The following is a 23763-nucleotide window of genomic DNA, read 5'->3' on the forward strand; positions in this document are numbered from 1 at the left end:
GGTATGAGCTTTCGTGTGCATGCACACTTCTTCAGATGTTTATACGTGTATTTCAAGGCCCTCCCTCCCTGTCCTTGTTCTTCTGTTTTTCTGCTATGGTTCTTATGATAGTTAGGAATGAGGCATTTCCTTTCAAGATTCTGGGCTTGGTTTTGGGAGGCAAAGGAGGGTGGCTGTCCCTTTGCATTAAACTTTCAACCAACATCCCTGCTTGGTTACAGAGGAGGATTTTTTTAAAAAAAATCACAAGTCCATTTCACAGGCCATTAGTTTTTGTTTTTATTCTCTGTATTTAACAGTCTTATATGGAATGTGGTGTCTTATAAATCTGCATGTCTCTTTGATAGGAAATAAAAGTGTCTCTGAAAATACAACTGCCACTTCCTGGCCAGAACCTAAACTGCCGGAGCCCACTACCATTCCCTCCTTAGAGTAAGTGATTTGCTTATGTGTTGGACTTGAAGCTGCCCAGACCCAGAGTCTTTTTTTAGCAGATTGCAAATAATATAAATACTGTACAATCAAAAGTACCATTAAGATCAGAGCCCCCATGCTTCCCCATCTCTGTCCTCACCCACGTCCATTACTCTTGGCTTGATCATCCTTCCCTGGCTTGTATTCCCAACATGACCTCAGCCCTTAGCCTTTCCTGGGCCCTGCAATCCAGCTCTGCCTTGGAATAGTTTAAATCTTCACCTAGTGCCTTGTATGGAGATGGAGCTCCATTCTCTCTCACTCTCGACCCATTTCCCAGAACAGTTGCAGTCAAATTTAAAATATATTTGGTCCAAAAATAACTTCCTGACCCTCAGTGATCCTGTAGTATACAAGACCTTGATATGAAACTCTGGCCAGATATGGAATTGCAGGGCAGATCTCTGAAGCCAGACTCTTTAGGGGTAGGTTAGGAGAATGGCAGTAACTTTCGAGTTGGCAGAGGTTTTAGAGATCTGCTAAACTGCATCTTGATGTGTACTTCTAAACTTCTGTTTATAGGCTTGTTACTTCAGAGATCCTACAAATGGATAAAGAGCTGCTAGTCTTAGAGGCAACAAGAGAGAGCCCGATTGTTCAGTTAGTCCATGAATATGAAGAGGAAGCAATTCAGTCCACAGTGACCTTACTGCCCAGTGATGAGCAGGAAGAAGACATACCATGGTTTGAGTCTGAAACACAAATCTATTGCTACGAACTATTGACAGTCTGTTGCATTTCCAGTTTCTCAGAGTATCTGTACAAGTGGTGTTCAGTGGTAGCGACACTTCACCGTTACCGTAGCAAAAGTGACACCAGTTGGGAAAAATACTACTCGGCTGCTACTTGGCAGGCCCAGCTGGTTCCAACCAAATCGTTGCCAGTTTTGGTGCATGAACATCCTTCAGAGAAATTGGACACCTTAATTGCAGAGCCATCTGAAACTGTTGTCGGTGTCTTAAGTAGCATCTTGAATGGGGCTGTGATCAATCAGACGGAGGGCACTTTTGAACTGGAGCCCAGTCACCCACAAACTGTGTCTCAGTCCATTCTCTTGGATGCTACCACAGGAGCTGAGTCCCTGTCCACAGTTGAGGCATCCCCGGAACCTACAAAACTTGAAGCCGTATCTGAAACCCCAGAGGCCCCTTCACAAGAGGAAAGTCCTACTGAAGAAGATGGAGTTGTTGGGTCTGCTGCAGAGAATCCACCTGCAACCAGCATTGTAATTGAATTCAGTGACATGAACACAGATGAAAAAACCTCAACTGAAATTATTTCAAAACCGACAGAGACTATTCCACAGTCTGAATGTACAGTAGCTGCAGAAAGCTATGAGGGTGAAGCAAAAATTAGTTCTTCAGATGCAGAAAAGCAAGTGGTGTCTCTTGTGGAAACATCATCTTTAGAAATAAAGGACGATGAGCAGACAGCTGAGGAAGCTTTTCTTGCTATTCCTGTTTCTGGATTGCCACGGACAGCTACAGATTTTTATGCCGAATTGCAGAATTCCACAGACTTGGGTTATGGAAATGGGAATCTTGTTCATGGATCAAATCAAAAAGAGTCTGTGTTTATGAGGCTCAATAACCGCATTAAAGCCCTGGAAGTGAATATGTCTCTCAGCAGCCGCTACTTGGAAGAACTGAGTCAAAGGTAGGTCTAGCTTTCCATAGCCTTGTATTTTCACTTCTGAGACGTTTTAAAAGTTGAAGAAGAAAATTGGTGGGACTAAATTAACTGCTTGCACCCTGAGTATGAGCTGAGCAGCTCCAAAAGCTCTAAAAGGGGATCACTCACATTCCTAGGGAGGTGGTTCTCTAAGCTTCTTTTGAGGGGTGCTCCTGTTTCCTTACTTAAGACAGTTGAGGAACTTTCTGTTAGCTAAAGTACGTTCAGTGGTTTAAGAGTGATACACATCAAGTGTTCTTAGGAAAGCATGAAGGCCAGGAAGTGCAGCAAGATTTCTTCTGCGTGTCCCAAACGTCAAATTTTGCTTCAAGGTGCAAAGGGCCCTTGTGCACATTTAGAAAAATGATTTAAAGTAGATGCTTACGAAAGTATTCTTTTCAAGGGGTATAGAGAAAACTGTATACAGTGGTACCTCGGGTTAAGTACTTAATTCGTTCTGGAGTTCCGTTCTTAACCTGAAACTGTTCTTAACCTGAGGTACTATTTCTAGGTTAGCGGAGTCTGTTACCTGAAGCGTATGTAACCTGAAGCATATGTAACCCAAGGTACCACTGAATATCATTGTAAGTGTCAGGGTGCAGCAGCAACATAAGCAACTACGGTACTTTTCCATCTATAAGACGCCCCCATGTATAAGACACCTCCTATTTGGGGGGACTGAAATTTCAGAACATGGGGGGAGACGGCAAAAAGTTGTTGAGCTTCTTTGGGGGGGGGGGATGCCAAAAATCGCTCACCCGCACACGTCGCAAAATCCGTCTCCCGTCTGTCACCTTGCCAGCAGAAGCTGCCAATCGCCGCCCAATTGACACAGCGTTGGCCAATCACTACCACCCATTGACGCAACAACCAATAACGCACACAATAGCTGCTGACAGCCGCAGCAGCAACCATTCAAATGTCCACCCTATGCACTACCCATGTATAAGATGACCCCCACTTTTTAGCATGAATTTTAAGGGGGGAAACCTAGTCTTATACACAGAAAGGTACTAATTCAAAAAGTTAACCTTTCTGTTTTTCTGTTTAACTCACTTTGTAGATATCGCAAACAAATGGAAGAAATGCAGAAGGCTTTTAATAAAACTATAATAAAACTTCAGAATACTTCACACATAGCCGAGCAGCAGGTATGTCTACTGGGTGCTCCCTTGCTTCTCTTGTAATAGCGCAAAAAGGGGCCTAACCATGAAATAAAAGCGAAATAACGTAATATTTACTATTATTAAAATGTGCAGAGCAGACTCAGGTTTCACTTTATTTGCCTCTTAAGTACTCGTGGGTCTCATTTCTCCTGGAAATAATCCATTAGTTGAAGGTCCGCATAGTGAATTGACTATTTCCATTGGTTCCTATGGGAAATTTTCTAAACCACGGAAGTTTGCCTCCAAAATGATGAAAAAGCCAAGGACAACCCTCTGGGGCTTTACTAAAGTACGGATCACTACAGCTTCTTTAAAAAAAAAAAAAAAAGCCAGGCAGCGCCCGCGGGTCTCAAACCGCTGGAAGCAATTAGGGGATCTAAGCAATGTTTTGGTCGATGGAACCGCTGGGCTGAGGTGGCTCATCACTGCAGCTTCTCAACCAAACTGCAAAAGGCAAACGAGGAAGTGAAAAAACGTTCTCTTGTTTTGAATCTGCAGTGTGCATAGTACTATGTCCTTACTTTCGGATAAGTGAATTTTCACATAGCGAGCCTTCAGAAAGTCGTCCCTGTGTGTATGTGCAAGTTTTAAAAAGCTGACAGTTCATGTTTTTTGTAGATGGATTCCTGTTAGTACCCTTCTGTAATTTTAAATGGTGGCTGTGGAGTAAACAGCTTTATTTGGTTTTAGTTTGTAGCTAAGGCCATTTTTTCTGCATTTCCTGTAGTTGATGCTTTCCCCTTCCACTTAGTGGACTTCTTCTGAAGCAGAATATTCAGAACTGCTGCTTAGCTCATGAAGCCAAAGACACACTTTGGGTCAAACTACATTTTCTGTCTGCAGCCTGTAGCAGCATCTTGTGAACTGGAGTGACCTGAGTGCCATAACAACAGAGAAGCTTTAAAGAACCCCACAAAGGTGGGGAATAGAGCTGAGATCTTGAACATTGTTCTCAGTGCAGAATTTTCCTATGCACCAGACATTTGGTCTGCTAAGCAAAAAATTAAGGGCAATCTAAAGACTGTGAAGAAGGAACCCCTAGTTTATTTGTTCCCATGTTCTAGGTATTTCTTATTCCCTCATCTTGTTCTTTAAGCCTTGGACTTGTGTCCTCATTAGTATGTTAAACAAGGGCGTGCCTTATCTTGTATGGAAAGCTAGAATGAAAGGGAAAGAATGCTTCACTTCTCTTCTTTGCCTAGGACTTGAAGCAGACAGAGGCCATCCAGCTGCTGCAGGCTCAGCTGACCAACATGACACAGCTGGTCTCCAATCTGTCGCTAACTGTGACTGAGCTCAAAAGACAGGTAAAAACCTGAATGTGGAACAATGTTTTGCAAATGGAATGCTAAACCTAGAACTCCAACTGTAGATTGCTGTGTAAATAGTTCTGTATTTGAGTAAAACAGATTGCTTACAGATAAATTTCAAGTAACTTCCCCGGTGCAAAAAGAGTTTTTAAGCTCTCCTCTCCCTGGGTGCTGGGTGCTCACAGGGACTCCGGTGGCCTCGTGAGAGCGTTCCAGGGCTCCTGGAGGTGGTGTGCTGGTTCCAGAAGCCCTGGGGTGGTCACTCAGGGTTCAGATCTAAGCGTTTGGGGAAGGTTGGTTGCCTTGAGCACTAAGACCACAAGACTGGACCTCTTGGAGACTGTTGTAAAAGTCATGCCCAAAGGCCTTAGAATATTGAGAGACCCCAGTATATTTCCAGATAATGAGAAATTTGTGGAGGTGGTAGGCCTTTCTCAGCAGTTGCTCTATGGATCTCATACTTTTGTTGATAGAAATGTGCTAGCACTTCATCCAGGCCAGCACATCATGCCTGCTTCAGCCGCTCAGCTACATGCATGTATTTCACATTTAACCCTTTAAAATCTGTCCTTGTTTAGGTCTCTGATCGCCACAGCTATCTTGTGATTTCCTTGATCCTCTGTGCCATCCTGGGTTTGATGCTCTTTCTTCAGCGTTGCAAAAATAAATCAGAGTTAAATTATGACTACTTCTCAAAAGTTCCCAAAAGTAATCACTATCCTAGTCCGAAAAGGTAACGTGTTTCCACTTTACTTTTGACTTTTTAATTCTAAGGAAGAACATGGATATAAGAGTGTTATTTGACACTGTCAGTCTTCTTGGTGGTGTCTGCTGCCAGACAGCTTTGGAAACTTTTTCCCTAGGGAAGCCAGACTGGCTCCCTCATTGTGGTCCTTCCATCAGCAGGTGAAGGACCACCTTGTTCCAACAGGCTGCTGGGAACTGGCTGCTTTTCAGGAAAGGGCTGGGGCCATGCTGCTTTATTGTAATTATTTTTATGATTTTAATAGATTTTGTGTCGCTGTTCGTTTATATAGCTTTAATTCTATCAATGTTTGATTGTTTTTAATGTCCCCCCCCCCACCTTTCTATTTTCTTTTGGTTTTCATAGACCACAAGGATACACACAATGTCTGCTTTCAATGCCCAGAGCCCTTTCTATAAGTCAGTTACATTTGGTGTGAGACCCTGTTGTCATAGACACTGTGAGGTTGAGGAGAAAGAAGGGGGGTAATGACCTTTCATTCCAATCATCTGTTTTCTCAGCATTTGTTACCATAAGCTGTGTCTGTCCTGTGAGGGTAGAAGGGTCCTCACACCATAGTTTTGAGACGGATGCAGTTGCCTCTTGGGCTTCTGCCACTTATTCTGTTTTCGCTCGTGTGATTTTATATATGGATGGGAGACTTGGGCTCCAGGACTTATGTGTGCACACTGGTTAAGGGTGACCTTGAAAAGAGAGTGGCGGAGAGGGTGCCTAATTCTTGCTTCCCTGTGTCCTGGAAGATCATCTCCTGCAGGGATGACCGGACATTCTCTCTGCAAGGGGCAGCCACCACGGCAGCCTTTCAGGACAATATTTCCTTGGAGGAAATTTGCAAGGTGGCTCCTTGGCCTCCCAGCATACTTTGCAAAATACGACAACGTTGATGTTTTATCTTCTGCAGACACTGCAGATGGATGGAGCAAAGGGTCTAAGTGCCTTGATTCTGGTAGGCCCATCCAGGAAAGGCACTGCTTTATATATCCCAAAGTTTCTGGAATTTTCTCCTGGAGCCACATGAGAAAAGGGGCCTTTCGTACTGCCAGTTCACATTCTTTGTACTTTGGTGGACCACGGTCCTCTTCGCAGGCCTTCGCCTCACTATTCGCCTGGGGTGGTAGTTGTGGACTGTCAGCTTGACTCCTGCCTGTCTCCTGCGAGCAGGAAGGCATGGAAGGTTTTCTTCATGTTTGGCACCAGTTGCACCTTTTAAAAAAATGTTTTTATTTAGTCTGGGGTGGCTCCTCCCTTCGGATGGGACAGGCAAAATTCCTGACCACCCCCCCCCCCTCTAGGGAGACAGGCTTTGCCATGCAGGGGCAGCGGGCGGGGTGCACTGGTTAGAATGACATTTGGATCTTTTGTTTTTTACACTTTTTTATGATTGTTATTTGGTTCATTTACCTCCAAGAGGACCCTCCTGATTGAACCCTCCCTCTGGGAGTCGGCCAATAAGAACTTATGGCAAGAAAATTTCCTTTCACAGATAATGCCTGTGAAAATGCCATCCGTGGTGTGATTTGCATACTATGTCCAGCGAAGATTATTTGGAAAGGCAGGCTTGATAGATATTCCAGATTCAATGGCTAGCTTACCATAAAGCTACAAATATGCTGGTGGCTATTTAATCCACATCAGTTTCCCCCAGTATTGATGCTTCATGGAACCTGTGCTCTTGGTAGCTTTTAAGCTCTTTAAGCTCTTTCAACTTGAAGTTGAAAGGACAGAGTTCTGGGAATTCTCCGGGTTGGAAGTCTTGAAGTTGGGTTTAGGACAAGGAACTCCTAAGGAATGACAGAAAGAAATGAAATCATTATTTCCCACCTGGATCTGAAGTTGCTGTGTATTTTCACCCACAGATGTGTTTCTTCCTATGATGATATGAGTTTGAAAAGAAGAACTTCCTTTCCACTCACCAGGTCTCAGTCTTTTCAGCTGAATAGTAAGGAAGGTAGGAAGGTCACAGGTTCAACTACCTATCTCTGGGTGTATTGTAAAATCTGTACAGTGTCAAATACAGAACAATATCTGTTTTGTAATGGAGAAAGGTCTCATGTTGGTTTACTTTAGAAGCAACTTGGTAAAAGTATGGGCAGTTAAAGCCCTCCCTCCACTAGATTTCATTATTTATACCCGACCCATTTGACTGGGTTTCCTCAGCCACTCCGGGCAGTTTCCAACACATATAAAAGCATAATAAAACGTCAAACATTAAAAACCTCCTGATACAGGGCTGCCTTCAGATGTCTTCTCAAAGTTGTAAAGTTCTTTATCTCCTTGACATCTGAAGGGGGGCGGGGTGTTCCACCAGGAGGGCACCACCACCGAGAAGGCTCTGTCTATTGGTACATGTATCCTCCCCCCACTGCTTTTGCAATTCCAAATTGCACAACCTAATGCTATGAGTTCTCTCTAATTCAAATGAGTTCTCTCATCCACCAAAGCTGATTTAAATTAAGATTGCCCAGGAAAAAGCAGGTAGCAGGAGTTTTCCCTCTGAGATGGAGGAAGACCCCTCTGCCAGGGCTGGGACGGCCGATTTTGACTTCTGTATCTGGAATAGGAGGAGCTTGTTTTCTTGGTCTGTTGATTTCCTCTCAGAGCCCTTTGCTTGACCTTCAAAAATATTTTGGCTCTATTCAACCTTGTATTAATAAAGGGAGAATAACAGAATCATAGAATAGAATCATAGAGTTGGAAGAGACCACAAGGGCCATCGAGTCCAACCCCCTGCCAAGCAGGAAACACCATCAGAGCACTCCTGACATATGGTTGTCAAGCCTCTGCTTAAAGACCTCCAAAGAAGGAGACTCCACCACACTCCTTGGCAGCAAATTCCACTGTCAAACAGCTCTTACTGTTAGGAAGTTCTTCCTAATGTTTAGGTGGAATCTTCTTTCTTGTAGTTTGGATCCATTGCTCCGTGTCCGCTTCTCTGGAGCAGCAGAAAACAACCTTTCTCCCTCCTCTAGGTGACATCCTTTGATATATTTGAACATGGCTATCATATCACCCCTTAACCTCCTCTTCTCCAGGCTAAACATGCCCAGCTCCCTTAGCCGTTCCTCATAAGGCATCGTTTCCAGGCCTTTGACCATTTTGGTTGCCCTCCTCTGGACACGTTCCAGTTTGTCAGTTCTGTGTGAAGCTGGTGGTGTGCTTATATAGTCTGATTTTTGTCCCTTATCTTTTAGTGGATCCAGAGGACTTGTACATTGTAGAACCACTGAAGTTTTCCCCAGAAAAAAAGGTACATTGTAGAAAGGCATTTGTTCTAAACTCACTGTGTGTGTGTGTGTGTGTGTGTGTGTGTGTGCATGTCTGCATTTAAAGTGAATCATGCTTTTTAAAGAAATGGCTAGAGTGTGCTGCCGCCGCTGCTGCTGCTACATTGCACATAAAAGAATTTGCAGAAAGTATTGGAAGTGGACCTGGAAAATCCTGCCTCTGGACTGAGGGCCTTTACTTACCAATTCTGTTTTTCTTTTTTTAGAAGAAACGTTGTAAATATAAAAGTGAAAAAATCGAAACCGTCAGGCCAGTAGCAGAACCAGTGCAGCAGGTAGCTAATGGCGAAATAAAAAGCAAGAAGCCCTTTACCAATCAGAGAGACTTCTCTAATATTGGCGATGTGTATCACTCTTCATACAAAGGTCCCCCGTCGGAAGGGAGCTCAGAAACCTCATCACAGTCTGAGGAGTCCTACTTCTGTGGCATTTCGGCGTGTGCAGGTTTGTGTAATGGACAAATCCAAAAGACAAAAACTGAGAAGAGGGCTCTCAAACGAAGGCGGTCTAAAGCCCCAGAGCAGGAGAAGCTCCTAAAAACATTAATACAGACTAAGACGGGATCCTTGCCAAGTCTGCACGATATCATCAAAGGAAACAAGGATTTAACCGTGGGAACACTCGGTGTCACAGCTGTTTCTGGGCACCTTTAAAACTAATTGAACTCTTCCTAATGGGAGCTTTTTGTACGACAAATCTTGTAGTATTTGGGTTGACAGGGAAGGAGGGGTTGGCTAATTGGGAAACATTTAGAAGGTACGTTGGTTCTTTTGCAAATAGATAGGACTGTGGCAGCAACCACCCTCCGCTTTTTCAAGGCTGATTTTCTATGTGGATGACTTTGGGATGGGTGGAGATGGCAGGGTGGGGACTCATTTTATACAGTGTTTTTCACAATTGCTGACGGTGAGGTCTTGAAACTCATTTTGGGTGGAGCAGAGTTAAAGCATAAATGTTTCCCATATTGCTGTTCCCCTGTTTCTAGCACCTTCCCATATTTATGTGCCTTTTTGTCTATTTATAATACCACTGGAAGGGAGAACTATTTTATTTGTACCTTCAAATTTTATGGAAATACAACACTACAGTGCTAGGGAAGAAGATGCTGGCGTCCAGTGAGGTTAAGTAATGTGACTGGGATACTGTGGAAATGCCGCCGGGTGGACTTTCTCTTTGAGATCCACTTTGCAAACTCATCACTTGTGGCTGATACATCTTTGATGGTACAGTATCCCTGCTTGGATGTATTACTCAAAACATGTTTTGTAGCCCAACTGACTTGATTAACAGAGATAATTAACATTATGACCTTTAGTTGTCTTCCTGTGCTAATAAATTGGGAGGAAAGAACCATTTATGCCAGTTTTGGATAAAACTGCCAATCAGTAGAAATGCACCAGTGAGTTTGTCAAGCTTCACGTTCTATTTTCTGTTTCAAAAAGTGTGTTTATAAAGTTTGCTTTTTGTATTGAATGACCTTATGTTCTTTGTGTGTGTGCCAGTATGCGTTTGTACTTTCTCTTGTGAGGTTTTTGTTTTTTTTAAAAAAATTGCATATCTGGAATGTGAGTACATGAGAGTGAATGTGATAGAAGGTCCATTTTGAGAGTTTAGAGGTTGTTGTATAAGTTAACTTATTAAGCACTTTTAGTAGATCCTCCTTTGTTTTCTTTTCTTGAAAGAGCTAACGTCTTTTCCCAAATATCATTCGTAATGTGACTTATTTAAAGCCTGTTTTGAAAATTCCATGTGTGAGTACTTTTTTACAGTGATGAACTTAAGTATGCACAGCTAGCCAGTCAAAGAAGTGGACCTGGGATTGGGTTTGGGTTTGTTTGTTTGTTTGTTTGTTTGTTTGTTTGTTTAATAACAAGGATTAAGAAGTGGGTCCAAACCAGAATGGCAATCATAACGGAGATACTGTTTGCGTGAAGAATACAAAATTGAGGCACTAGAACTTGTAATAAGTAACTACGGATTTGTAGTGCCAGTAGAAACTGTGAATTTCCAAATAAATCTGAAGACTTGTCTTTAAAATACATTATGTATTTTTCTTTTCACAAATTATTCTGCAGTTGAGCTTCTTCATTGGGTAATCTTGGTTTCAGCCAGCAGTTTCAGCCATTCTGTTGATGAGACCTTGCGATGCCCTGTCTCCCCATCCAAGCACCACCAAGCAGCATTCCAAGAGCTTTGGGGTGGGGAGGGCTCTGATCAGGGTGGCTGACCTTTTGGGGCCAAGGGCTACATGGACCCTGTTCAGTCCTCCACAGCCACAACGGCAACTTGGCTGTGGGGGAAGGGAACTTGCTTGTGGTCAGTTTTATTTTATTTTTCTGAAGGATGAACTACACGCCATGTTTGTTTGTGTGTCAAACCTTTTGGCATCACAAGATAGATAGATAGATAGATAGATAGATAGATAGATAGATAGATAGATATAAACATACTTTTTTTAGACTGATGGAACAATTTAAAAACAAAAGAAAGGAATGGCAAATGAGGGAGATAGACAGGGCCCAAGGGCAAGAGGATCCCAGAGGGCTTGGAAAGAATAGACAATCCGTGCAGAACCATGGCTTACTAAGTCAGGAAGAAGCACCAGGGGCTCACACTTGTCTGGGCTCACCGTTTGCACCAGCTCTCCTCATATCATAGTTGCTTTAAATCAAAGTTTCCTACTGTGTCCAAACCAGGAAATTCTGGCTATGATACTGAATTCCATCCAAACCATTACATCAAACTAGGATCAAATTCTGGGCATGATCATTGCATCCATTTTGGCCTGAAGAAACAGCACACGAAGGAAGCCTTAGATGTAACTGACTTAAATCATAGAATCATAGAGTTGGAAGAGACCACAAGGGCCATCGAGTCCAACCCCCTGCCAAGCAGGAAACACCAGTGAGACTTGTCTCGCAATAAGGGAGTGCAGGTCAGTTAGTAGGGCAAGATCAGGTCCACAGGACTTTGGACAAGTCCTAGGAAAGGCAGGTGGTGGTCATACCTAATTATGCAAACCACTAAACCTGGAAGTAGTGAAAATGCTCTGCTTAGAATCACAGACACTACGAGCTGGCAGAAATTTTAAGATTAAAATTACTGGATTTAAGCCATGCATAATTTTTTTAGCTAGTAACATGTAGGAAAATAAGCTTCAACAGCTGGTGAAGCTTCATATCCCAGGTTCCTTTTTTAACCTCTGCTTCTGATTCCCAAATCGGAGTCCTTTCCCTTGGAGGCACATTCATGCTGACCTGCATCTAAGTATCTGCCTTGTTTCTTCTAGGAATGGAATACAATATTGATTTGACTCCTAGAGTATCAGCAAGTTTTATCTACACATCCCCTGGATATTTTGTGACGGTCCAAATATATGAACCTTTTGACGCCCTAATTTATGATCATCAAGGACTGGGGTGAACCAGTTTTTAACTTTGTCCTGGTGGAATCAGATGCTGCTGATGTTACCCTCTTTCCCTAGCTCCCAATTCTAACGCTGGAGATTTGTGAGAAATACCTTAGTGGTACTAAGAGTCGACCCCCAGTATCTGCAGTTAAAGAATTTCAGATAGCAGGACTGGAAGGTTGTCTGTGTCTTATCTAGGGGAGAGCCCCTGCCTGTCGAGGTGGACTCTCCACCTGAGGCCTGGCAATCTAGGGTAGTTTTCCTTTGTTGCTCTTAAGAGACTCCAACTGCAGGAGGCTTCTCTGCCAAGCTGCTCCAAATGACCGGGTTCTGCTTCACTGCTCAGTGTGATAGTCCAATGCTGTGTGTCTCATGGCAAGGGGATTAGAACCCAAAGCACTCCTTTATCAGCAGTTCTAAGTGCCGCCTGCATATAGAAAGTGGGGATGACTCATGTCCCTCCCACAGGGTCCAGTGGGAAGAAGGTTCACAAGCTTCAGTCTCACGGGGGAATTGTTTTCATAGGCTGCCAAGTTCTAGCTGTATCCCCAAAGGGCAAACCAAGGGTTAAGTCAGAGTCTCTCCTGCCCCAAGGTATATAATGGAGACCCAGTTGATGAAGGCCTCTGATCCATGGTTTTCCTTGTTCCCAAGAAAGATAGAGGTGCAAAGCACATTTAAATCTCTGGCACCTAAAGAATTCTAAACAAATTTGAGCTCTTTTAAGTACCTTGTGTGCTGGGCTCTTTATCTGAGAAAAGGTTATCACCAAAGTGTGTGATTGTAATAGCCCAGCGCAGAGAGCAAATCTGCCTGTATCTAGACTAACTAATCCAAAGTTTGTGGAGAAGGCTTGTCTGGATGTAGAGGTAACACTGAATATACTTCCAGGGGCGGGGGCGAGGCGGCGGAGATATTTTGTTTAAGGCTGCTATTGCTGCTGAGAAAAGTTCCACATTTGGTTTCACACCATATTCTTTCTTCTTGACACAGGCTGTTAGCTATCAGCAGGGTCAAATCTAACAACTTGATCACACAGAAGACTTGATCCCCACTTTGGGATGGTCTTGGGCATTGGGGTGCAGCCTTCGATAGAGTCTAAGATCTCTCATGAACTTTTACTTCCGCTTTTGCTTGCCGCAGCAATGGGAACCATCCAGCCCTGGCGAATATCTGGCGTTTTCTCCCCTTATGGCTTTGATCTTTGGGCTTCCACTAAAAGGGGGCTGCATTTTAAGCTGCATTTTAAGCTCTATTCTAACATATTTTAATCAACTGGGTTTTTTTGTTTTTAAAAATGTTTTTACTGTATTTACCGTATTTTTTGCACCATAACACTCACTTTTTTCCTCCTAAAAAGTAAGGGGAAATGTCTGTGCGTGTTATGGAGGGAATGCCTACGGGTGGCATGCCTGCGGATTTTCCTCCTCTAAAAACTACGTGCGTGTTATGGTCGGGTGCGTGTTATAGAGCGAAAAATACGGTATATTCAGTGTTAGCCACCCTGAGCCCGGTCTTGGCCATGGAGGGCGGGGTATAAATAAAAATTTATTATTATTTTTTATTACTGCTTGGCCTGCTGTTGGGCAAAGCTGGCAAAACAGTGTCCAAGTGTCCAACCGGCCTGGGTGTCTGTACGGGTTTGGAGGCAGCAGACACTGGAGCATCTTCTGGGCTTGACTGACAGCCCAAAGCCTGCGCCCCAAGGGGGGAAAGCAGCAGCCATGGCACCCAGAGGGTTACTAGCCCTGTGAACTGGTCTCTGTGCCCTTCTGCCTGCAGGGAGAGGGGAGACACTGATAAACAGGAAGACAGACAGGTGTGCCGCAGAGGATTGTGGGGACAGGAAGGGGCGAGGAACAGTCAGCTTGCAGGGGAGGAAAAGGAGAGACCAGAGTATGTGCCAACCAAAATGTTGGCAGAAGGCTTCTACTAGCTCGTTTTCATTAAAGCTTTAAAGACACAGTATATCTGATGGGAGAGAACATCATAGTTCTATATGAAAATTCTAGTAGTAAATGGAAGGTACTTGAAGGCAGAATGCTATGGAATAACTTTAGATGAATGGTCAAATTGTTCCACTTCTCATGGAACTCCTGAAGCACACAGACCCAACCACAAAGTGCCGTAGGCAGAAGAAACTCAGTCTTTCCAGATGGCAATCAGCCTTGCTCAGCTTGGTGTGTTTGGCATGTCACTGGTGGGCGTAACTTGCCTTTGTGGAAGGCATATGCCTCACTCATTGGGTTTGAGACAGACCATGTTTTCGAGAGAGGTGGTTTGAAAGGGATTGCCGCTCATCCCACGGTTGCCTCTGCGAAAATAACATTTGCATGCTCTGCTATCATCCTTGATCAGAGATGGCAGATAATCGTGGTTGCCTTTCTCTAGTCCTAGTCAATATGTAGAGTGAGAAGGGGGGGGGAATTATTTTTATATACCTTACAAACCTTGTAATGATCCTGCACTCGCTGCACCATTCTGGCTGGATGGATAAAGGATGGTAATCCATGCACCAGATGGGGATCTCTGCTTGTATAGCACCATGATTATGCTGTCATAAACTCAGCATTGGGGCATCTTCTCTAACTCAAGGACCAAAAACAGCAAACCGCACTGGCAGAGTGTTAGGCGTCAGCAGGGCATCGCTGAGCCACTATACATTCCCTCGGAGCTCACTCCAGCAATGGCGTAACATTGTTTGATTATATTTTTAAAAGAAGCCCATGGAGAGCCAAAGCAACACGGCCTCCCATCTATTTCTGCTTTGCCTGCACAGCCACAAGGGAGGACAGAGCCCGGCATAAGCCACTGTTAGAGCAGGGAGCAGGCCCAGGCCACCTTGTCCCACCCCTGATCTCTGAGCCTGCAAACATGTTCTGCTAATGCAGAAGTGGGGAACTTTATTCAGCATTCCTTTCTGAGAAACCTTCCAAGACCACACATCAGTGGTGGTTGGGGCCAACAGCTCCTTTCAGTTCTTCTCATTCATTCATTCATTTATTACATTTGTATACCACCCAATACCTGCAGGTCTCAGGGTGGTTTACGAAGGTCCACTGCATTACTGCCTTATGGAAACACATCATTCGGCTGTCAGCACTCTTCTCCAGCCCAAGGCCTGGCCCAGCCCAGCCTCAAAGCAGCCCATGGGTTCCTGCTATTCACAGAGCCCTGGCAGGAAACCTATAGCAAGAGAGACTCCAGCAGCATGTAAACCACAGGCAGGAAACATGCATGTGGTGACATGAGTCTCCTCCGTAGAGAAGGTAGAGCCTGCAAGTGGGGGAGGGACTTGGTGGTGGGAAACCAAGTCAAAATAGCCAACATCTTCTCAGAGCTCTGAATGCCTATCCTGCCATCCTACCAGCTCCTATTTTAAGAATTGCCCTTTTGCTGATGCTGTTCAATAAAAGTTTGGGCAGCACCCGCCGTCCTCCTTGGTGCTCATCTTGTGTTCAAGATGGCAACCATCCCCAGGAAGAGGGTCTTGGTGCTACTTCCATCTCAGCTATTGCCCTTCCACCTGAGTTCCAGCGTGGGCAGAATAGCTGGATCCTCACATCTCACGAGCTTTCCTGGTTGCTCATGGCATACTAAGCTATGCAGCAAGAAGAGTAGCAAATTAAGTCCTGCTGGCACAATAAGCAACAGGCACAAGAGATTTTATTTTGTAGCTACTTTTTAATTTATGGGTTGCTTTTTTGCTAAAAGACTTCAAGTGGCTAACAAGCACTGGATTATTGGGGGGGGGGTGCATGTAGCCTCCTTCCTGAGGGCTCAGCTGAGTCCTCCTGAGGCATCTAGAGTCAGGCCCGGAGCTCGTGGGGCACTTGGTCCCCTCCCCAGTCCTCCTGGCTCTGGCACCACCCTGTGTGTGTGTGCTGCTGGGACAGGGTGTCCCCTCCCTGCCCTTTGAGCCAGGAGACCACATCCAGGGTTCAAAGCTAGGACCTGCAGCTGCATGAATCTGTGCTGTGCTGCCAGACTAGAGCTCAGATTACCACCCCGATTGGTCCTGAGAGGTGGCTGGCAGCCTGTGCTCTGGATGATTTCCGATGCCCTGCTTTTCCTGCCCACTCCTCTTGTTGCTGTATAGTGAGAGACCTGCTCTATGGAATGTGGCCTGGTCCTGCCTGCTCCCTTCCGTGCCTCCGATGTGATGGTTGCTGACCAGCCTTTGCTCACTCAAGCACCTCTCTCCAGTTTGCTATCTCAGCATGCTGACTTATTGGGAGCCTCACAGCCTGCTTTGTGCTAACTCCCCATTGTAAAAAGTGTTCTCCCAGTAGAGCTTGAACCCTTTTCCAGGGAGGCCACAGCCTCTTCATGCATGTTTCCTGCCTCAAGGGAGTTATGCCTGGCAGAGGCACAATGCTGAGGTTGCCTGTCGGGGGGGGGGGCATAGCTGGGGGTAGATGGAGACGCGAACACCCATCCAGGGGATTCCTGGAACTTGTGCTGGCTGTGTGGAGGCTGCCCCAGGTGGGAGTCCATGATGCTTGTGTCTAAGAGGCCGTGCTTTCTGTATATGGTGGTGTTTTGTGTCATGGAAGTGTTCTGCTATAAATGTGGATGGTCGTCACACTCTGCATTGCGATGCCATGATTGTTGGAGAGGCCATCAGTGTTGCCATCAGTGCTGGGGGTACACTTGATCGTTTACCGTGTTATTTCCACTTTACAGTGGTATTGTTTTTCTGACATCTTTGTTGCTAGGGGTGCAGAGGATCCCAACAAGAGTGTGCTGGCGTTACACTAAGATAAGCAGCTGTCAATGTCTGCAGCAGCAAATGATATCTCTGCCCATGTATTAGGCACTTCAGCAAAAATTTCAAAAGCATTTAGGCTCTCACTAGAGCAAATAAGAAAACAGCTGGATAGGACAAAAGTTGTTGCCTCTCCCATGAATCATCATGCAATGCAAAAGTCAGGGGGGTGTTCCCTTATCAACTTCTAGGAGACATCAAAGAGACGAGAAAGGCCTAGATGTGGTTTGGTTTGTAATAAGAGTGAGTAGAAGCAAACAAATCGCAAGAGGAAGCTCATTTCATATTTGCACTTTGGAGGTCAGAAGTAAATAAAGAGGAGGAGAACCCAGAAGGAGCAAAGAGGATGGGAAGGATTGCAGTCTGGGCTTCCAAAATAAATAAATCAGGCTGCCAGGAAAGCAGTCAGTACTAGGCTAGGAGGAAAATGCAGGCAGCAGAAGTCTGAAGAAACATTCAAGTTTTAAGGTGGGAAACCGAAAACAAAGGTCTACCAAGTAAGAGACAGAATTTGAACAAAAAAATGAATAGGAAGCAAAACTGTATTTTGCTTTTTGCTCAAAAGGTCCATGTTTACAGTGTTTGTCTCTGAATGCATATCATGTTTGGGTACATTTTGCATGAGAACTGCTTCTGCTCTGTGCAGGCAGCGTCAGGTATCTTGCATCTAAGCAGTGGGTGGAAGCTCTCTGAGGTTTTCTGGTGTCAGCCCAAGAGGCTTTCCAGCGGTGGGCGCAGGTGACGTCTGGGGACACAGCACAGGAAGAGAGCCCTTCTCTGACACAGCATCTGAGCAAGTGAGGAGGACTCCAGAGAGATGGCTCTCCCGGCCTTGCAGCAGAGCCAGCACTGCATTTATCCCCAGGTCTTCTGGACAAGCAGCAGCGGAGTTTCCAGCTCTGAGTGTGCCCCTTCAGGACTGTGTCCCATCCGGTTTGTGCCCCACCAGGACATTCGCCCTGCTCTGCCTGTGCCAGAGACCAAAAGGAAAAAGCAGAAGAAAAAAGATGGCACACGCCTGTGTTTCCTGGCGGTTTCTCTGCTGACCCTTCTGGCCCTCACTGGGGTTGGGCTTGCAATGTTTCAGATCTTCCATCTGCAGCAGGAACTAGATGCTCTGAGAGAGGTAAATGGAGGCACAGAAATACCAGAGGAGACCTGCGAGTGGCACACACCACTTGGGGGAAGGGCACCCAGGGTCCCTGGATTGGCAGCTCCTGAAGATGGGGCCCTCCACTGAAAGGGGCACAGGGTGATTTTTATTCCCAAGTGTGAACATCTGCCTTTTACCTCCACAGCTTTCCTGCTCCGGGCAGGTGCCTCAATCTCCTCAGATGCTCAAAGGTGAGAAGTCCTTGTCCAGGGATGGCTGGGGGGGGGAGGGGGGAGAGCGGAGCCAAATGGGTGGTTGTGCCTGGGCTGCCCTGCCTGCATTTGCAGTTCTTCTAAAGTTTCTTTCATCGGGAATCACAATTGCCTATTTCTAGAGCTTCTTGTTCTTGCCACTGACTTAAAGAAACTTGGGCCACTTTGGATATCTTGGCTCATTACCTGAGCAGTGAAATGTTGAATGAAATGGCTGCATTGAAGTCCCAGTCCATGCTAGTTGCAGGTGGACTTCTCTCTCTCTGTTATTTCTGTATCCCCAGAGCTTTTGCTGCTTTGGGGATTTCTGGACAGGTCGTTTCATCGGCATCAGGCAGATGATACAGAGAGTGATTATAGCACACTTGAGAGCCATTTCTCTTACTGTCTGGCATATAATATTTTGATACAGAACTGTTTGTTGCTGTTCACAAGCTTTTAAACAGAAATGTATGGATTTCAAAATGGTTTCATCAGAAAAATATGTGGTCTGCTGGTGGTGCTGGGGGCCATCGGCCTGTGTCTGAAGTCCAGCTCTTGTGTGGGAGGTGGAGAGCATTCAGCTCTAGGGAGATGGGGACTTCTTCTTCCAACCAGCTAAGACCTGCAGGTGGGCGCATTTAAGGGCACTGCAAGAAAGCCCTCGGGGATCCACAGTGGATTTGGAGATGTGCCATTGTCCCAAACCAATCTGAAAACCAGAGAGCTGAGAAGTTTGAGAAAAACATTGGGCATGATCAATGGAAAATGTTGCTTCTGTGCTGACGCTGCATGTAAGGATCTCAGGGTATTTGCTGGGAAACAAATTAGTCCTGGGTTGGGGGAGCAGCCAGAAGGTAGAATAAGATATTTGAAAAGCAGTCTGAGATGTCTCATGGGAGGGGACTCAGGAATAAGTTCAGTCATAGGTGGCTGTGTGGGAAACAGCATCCAATCCATAAACTGGTCTGCTGAGGGAAATGAAATGTTAAGGCGCTCATACCTCACCTCAAGGGCTGCCCCCCCCTAAAGCACAATTGCCTCTGAAAGAGGCAAGTTTAGCACTTGCGATCCCATTGATTTCAGTGCCAAAGGCCTGGGGGGGGGGGTAAAGCCTACTATGGCACACAGTGGCATAATTCTCATTGAAATGGATGTGACCAAAATGTGCTTAACTTTGGCTGGATCACACCTCTCAATTTCTTCAGAGCTGACCTCATTGCTTCCCCTTTCCATTTCTTCTCTCTGTTGGAAAGGTATAATGTGTTACTTGCCTTATTCTCTATTGCAATGTAGGATTTCTGAATGGAACAGCGGAAAAGGAAGTCAAGAGGAGAGCACACTTGACAGGTGGGCAGCAAAACGTATAGCAAATAATCCTGCAAACAGCAAGGGCAAAAAAGAGCTGTAGCTGAGGAAACTAATGAACTGGCTGAATTGTACTTGGGAAACTGGTTTTCATAACCAAATCAGATACTTTGCTGTCTCTCAAAACTAATGGGAACAGGTCAAGGAAAGTGCCTGACTTAACCCTCTCTGCCCCTTCCCCCCTGAATTTTTCTCCCATCTTGGACTGGGCAAAATGTCTGGAAAAGGGACTACAGGGGGAGAAGTGGAAGACTGGGAGATGCTTAAGCATTCCTCTTTGCACCAAATCACACATTTCTCTCCCACTGCTTTTGAGATGTTTGGAAGAGATAAGATTCTCTGGCTCTGGGCTGATGTCCTCATCCAGATGAGAGCACTCGGCCCTCAAGCTACATATCCTGTACTCTTAAGAGCTGCACAGAAGGACAAGTTTTACCAAGCATGACGTTGGTCATTCTTTAACTGGGGTGGGTAGTTGCAATCTTCCATTTGCTGCTCTCCTGCTGCCGTCGCCTGTTTGTAGCATTGGAAGAGAGCCGGCCCAGCCATGAGGCAGGTGGCAGAAGCACAAGAGGCAACACCTGCCTGCCCCATTGCTTCCGGTGTGTGGCATTGCCTTGAGCAGAGAAGATGAGCAGCAATGGTTCCAGGTTCTCAGTCAGCAGTGAGAACAACTGACATCCGCACTGCAAAGAGCAGACCAGCAAATGGTATGGAGTAGCATCCTTCAGTGCTCTTCAGATTAAACATAAAGGTCATTTTGCTGTGTTCAAAAATATTAGGAAACCTTGCAATATAGTGGGGTCTGAGAAACTGCTTGTTGTCTTATTTTCACCATGACATTCCATGTTTCCAGGCAAAGCAAACCAGCGATCGCTGCCACTGGAATGGGAGAGTACCTATGGACATGCCTTCATTTCTGGTGTTCAGTATGAAAACAGGGGTTTGGTGATCGATGAAGCTGGCCTCTACTTTGTGTACTCCAAAGTGTTCTTCCGGGGTGGGGCCTGCACCTCCCAGCCTCTTGATCATGTGGTTTTCAAAAGAAACCCATCTTATCCTGATATCCAGGTGCTGATGGAGGACCGGAAGATGAGCTACTGTGTGGCCAGGCACATGTGGGGCAGAAGCAGCTATTTGGGTGCTTTGTTCAACCTTTCCAGGCAGGACAGCCTGTATGTGAGTGTCTCAGAAGTCACACTGGTGAATCCTGAGGAGTCAAAAACCTTCTTTGGCTTATATATGCTTTAGGGGTGGGTGGAAGATTAGCATTCATCATACAGGCTATGTGAAAATTCTGAGCAACATGAAAATGATCTGGGGCAGCTGATGGACTGCAAACGTTGCTTCTCTAGAAAGCCCATCAGACTCCATGACTTCACTTTTTACACTGAGAAGTTCAAAAAAGGCCTGAAGTGGATCTCCACAGATTTAAACTGAGGGTCGACTTTTCCTGCTGGATTCCTTCAGAGACAAACAGCCTTGAACCACACATGACTTACCAAAGAGTGCCAGGAAATCCTCCATTTGGGGAAAAGCAGGGATTTTGCGGCATAAAAACTTGTCCCTATTGACCAAATGTAACAGCCAAATTTGGATCCATATTTGAAGAGATGTTCTTTGGTTGTGTGGCAGCTGAGGTGTGAAGGGAGGAGAAATGTTTTCTGTTAGTTCCTAGTGTGTGACCGCCTAGCTGCTAGTCTGGTTCCATCCAGCGTTTATGTCCTGTGCTGCAGCTTCCCAGTGAAGGCCTATTGGGTTGCTGTCATTAATCAGTCACACTTTTAAAACTCCCCCAGTGCCAGAAATGTAAGCTCCTCTTTTTCAGCCTACCTCTTTGGCTCTAGAGGTAGCCAACTCTCAACGAAAAAACAAAACCCACTTTCCCACTTCTCTCTGTGCTCGGAGGCAGGCGAAGAGGCAGCTCCTTGAGCCCCACAAAGCACTGTGGGTCACTGCCACCATCCTCAGCATCCCTGATTCCCAGCACCGCCTGAGCACTTCCGACAGTCTTGTGAATGTGATGTAAGATGAAGCACTTTCAGATGAGCGTGGTCATGAAACTTCAAATGAAACTAATTCCTATGCATTTTCCTCAACTCTGTGGGAAAATTTAGAATGATTTTTGTTTGGAGAATAAAAATAAAAAAATTCCTTCCAGTAGCACCTTAAAGACCAACTAAGTTAGTTCTTGGTATGAGCTTTCGTGTGCATGCACACTTCTTCAGATACACTGTTTTGTTTGGAGAGAAATTAAAGAAGTTAAAATATTCTGGCAGGTGAATGTTTTGGGATCTCTTCAGTCTGGAGGGGGGCATTATTCACAACCCAGAAAGTAACATGGAGATGAATAAGTGGGGAACTTGGGGTAGTTTGAGACTATCACTGTTTTTGGCTGGGATTCAGTCACATACTGGCAAATTCAGGTTGCACAGCTATAGTTGATTAGGAGCTCTTGCACAACAACCCTGCTTCCTCAAAATATTTTAAATTATGGTGCACATTAAGCAGAGTGACAAGCAAATGTAGTGGAATGTGTGGAATAACAATTGTTTTGATGCAATGTCATCTAGCCTCCCCACAAACAAATTGGACTGAATGCTCATTTAATAGCCAACTGTGTCTATTCTGAGCTGGGAAAGGGAGGGGAGGGCTCTGAGCTCTGCAAGGCCTGGCTCATGAATGGAAAACTGTGGACACCACCCAGGCGAGGGCCGAGGGCTTCACTGTGCAGGAACTAGCCTTTTGCTTGCTTCTGGGAATTGCATTTCTTTGAACAACAGCAGAGAGATGCCAGTTTCTGACCTCAGTCTGCAAGAATCGGCTCACTCTGGTTTAGTTTCTCAGTAAGCTTCGTTTCTCAGGAAATGGGGACTTTGGTCAGGAGACCTTTCCTTCTGTTGCAGAACTTTCCGTCTGCTAAAAAGTGCACCACAACGCTGTACATACAGTGGTACCTTGGGTTACAGACGCTTCAGGTTACATACGCTACAGGTTACAGACTCTGCTAACTCAGAAATATTACCTCGGGTTAAGAACTTTGCTTCAGGATGAGAACAGAAATCATGCAGCAGCGGCACGGCGGCAGCGGGAGGCCCCATTAGCTAAAGTGGTGCTTTGGGTTAAGAACAGTTTCGGGTTAAGAGCGGACCTCCGGAACGAATTAAGTTCTTAACCCGAGGTGCCACTGTATTTGCATCTCATCGTCTGGTCTAGGTGGATTGGAAGCATTAATAAGAAAGAAATGCCCACTTGAAAGCCCTGGCTGGGACTTACTTATTCTAGAGCTGGTTTCAAGGAAATCTGATGGTTGGACTATAGCCTTGGACCTGGAGACTAAATGTTTCTCTTCTAAATTTGGCTTTCTTGCCCATTTATTAAAAGCAGCTCTTCTTGGAATATGTAAGCATTTTAGCCAGATCTTCCTTGTAGACTTTGGTGCTGTGTGAGGTAAACTTTAATTATGAATCGGTCACAACAGGACAACCCTTAACCAGGCTGTGAAATTATTGAGAGAGAAATTAACTCTCTGACTGAGCACGGCCAGCTCACTTTCTGATGCCAAGTCGGCTGTTTCAAACACCTAAGCCCAAATTTGTTAAAGTACAAACCATTACAAGCAGTATCTTTTGATGTGGCAAAAGACATGATGTAACCTTAGTGTCAATGAGGATCTGACTTGAAAGGGCTAATTTTAGTCAAAAGAGTAGTTCCGAATGCTGAGAGAGAGAGAGAGAGAGAGAGAGAGAGAGAGAGAGAGAGAGGGGACACACCACCACCACACCACTTTGCAGCCCCTTCAAGCATCTGGGGAAGCAAAGCTGACGGCAGACTGAGCTGCACCATTTCAGTCTGCCGTGTGGGCTTCACATTTTTAACACACATCTGCAAACGACTACCTCCCTCCAAGGGAAAGGGAAAGGCTGACCTCTGTGCCTGATGTGCTAGACTTTTCTTCTGCTTTGACTTGCACTAGGAAAGAGTTGCTGGGGGGGGGGGGGAGCCTGCAACTTTCCCCTGTGGCCTGAAGCGGCACCACATCACCTCATTCTGTTAGCCATGCCAACTAGCCCTTGAACATTTCACCCGTGGCTGCAGTCTGGGGTGAATATATTTTTGCCCCCACACAAAAAGAAAAATATCTGAGTGGAGCCAGATGCCAGGGGTTGCAGGTGCTTTCCCAAGGTTTGGTTTCCCTGAAAT

The 23763-nt window shown here is 45.4% G+C and overlaps 2 protein-coding genes across 3 annotated transcripts in view; both read left to right on the forward strand.

Moving 5' to 3' along the window:
- The window catches only part of SUCO (SUN domain containing ossification factor), a 38220-nt gene extending 27510 nt beyond the window's left edge, over positions 1 to 10710 (forward strand). For both annotated transcript variants that reach the window (XM_083507051.1, XM_083507052.1), the window contains 8 exons: positions 348 to 432; positions 997 to 2130; positions 3209 to 3296; positions 4514 to 4618; positions 5200 to 5354; positions 7244 to 7335; positions 8579 to 8634; positions 8878 to 10710. In XM_083507051.1, the coding sequence (XP_083363177.1) occupies positions 348 to 432; positions 997 to 2130; positions 3209 to 3296; positions 4514 to 4618; positions 5200 to 5354; positions 7244 to 7335; positions 8579 to 8634; positions 8878 to 9324 (2162 nt within the window). In that variant the 3' untranslated portion in view covers positions 9325 to 10710. The remainder of the gene's footprint in view (positions 1 to 347; positions 433 to 996; positions 2131 to 3208; positions 3297 to 4513; positions 4619 to 5199; positions 5355 to 7243; positions 7336 to 8578; positions 8635 to 8877) is intronic.
- Positions 10711 to 17365: 6655 nt separating this feature from the next.
- FASLG (Fas ligand) lies at positions 17366 to 20811 on the forward strand (the record flags this gene model as incomplete). Its single annotated transcript, XM_083507226.1, has 4 exons — positions 17366 to 17974; positions 18147 to 18192; positions 19489 to 19542; positions 20417 to 20811. The coding sequence occupies exons 1-4, from the start codon at positions 17666 to 17668 to the stop codon at positions 20809 to 20811; spliced, it is 804 nt and encodes a 267-aa protein (XP_083363352.1). The 5' UTR covers positions 17366 to 17665.
- Between the last annotated feature and the right edge of the window lie 2952 nt (positions 20812 to 23763).

This window comes from Podarcis liolepis (genome assembly GCF_965112155.1).
Source record: "Podarcis liolepis genome assembly, chromosome: 6".
NCBI classification, from domain to species: domain Eukaryota; kingdom Metazoa; phylum Chordata; class Lepidosauria; order Squamata; family Lacertidae; genus Podarcis; species Podarcis liolepis.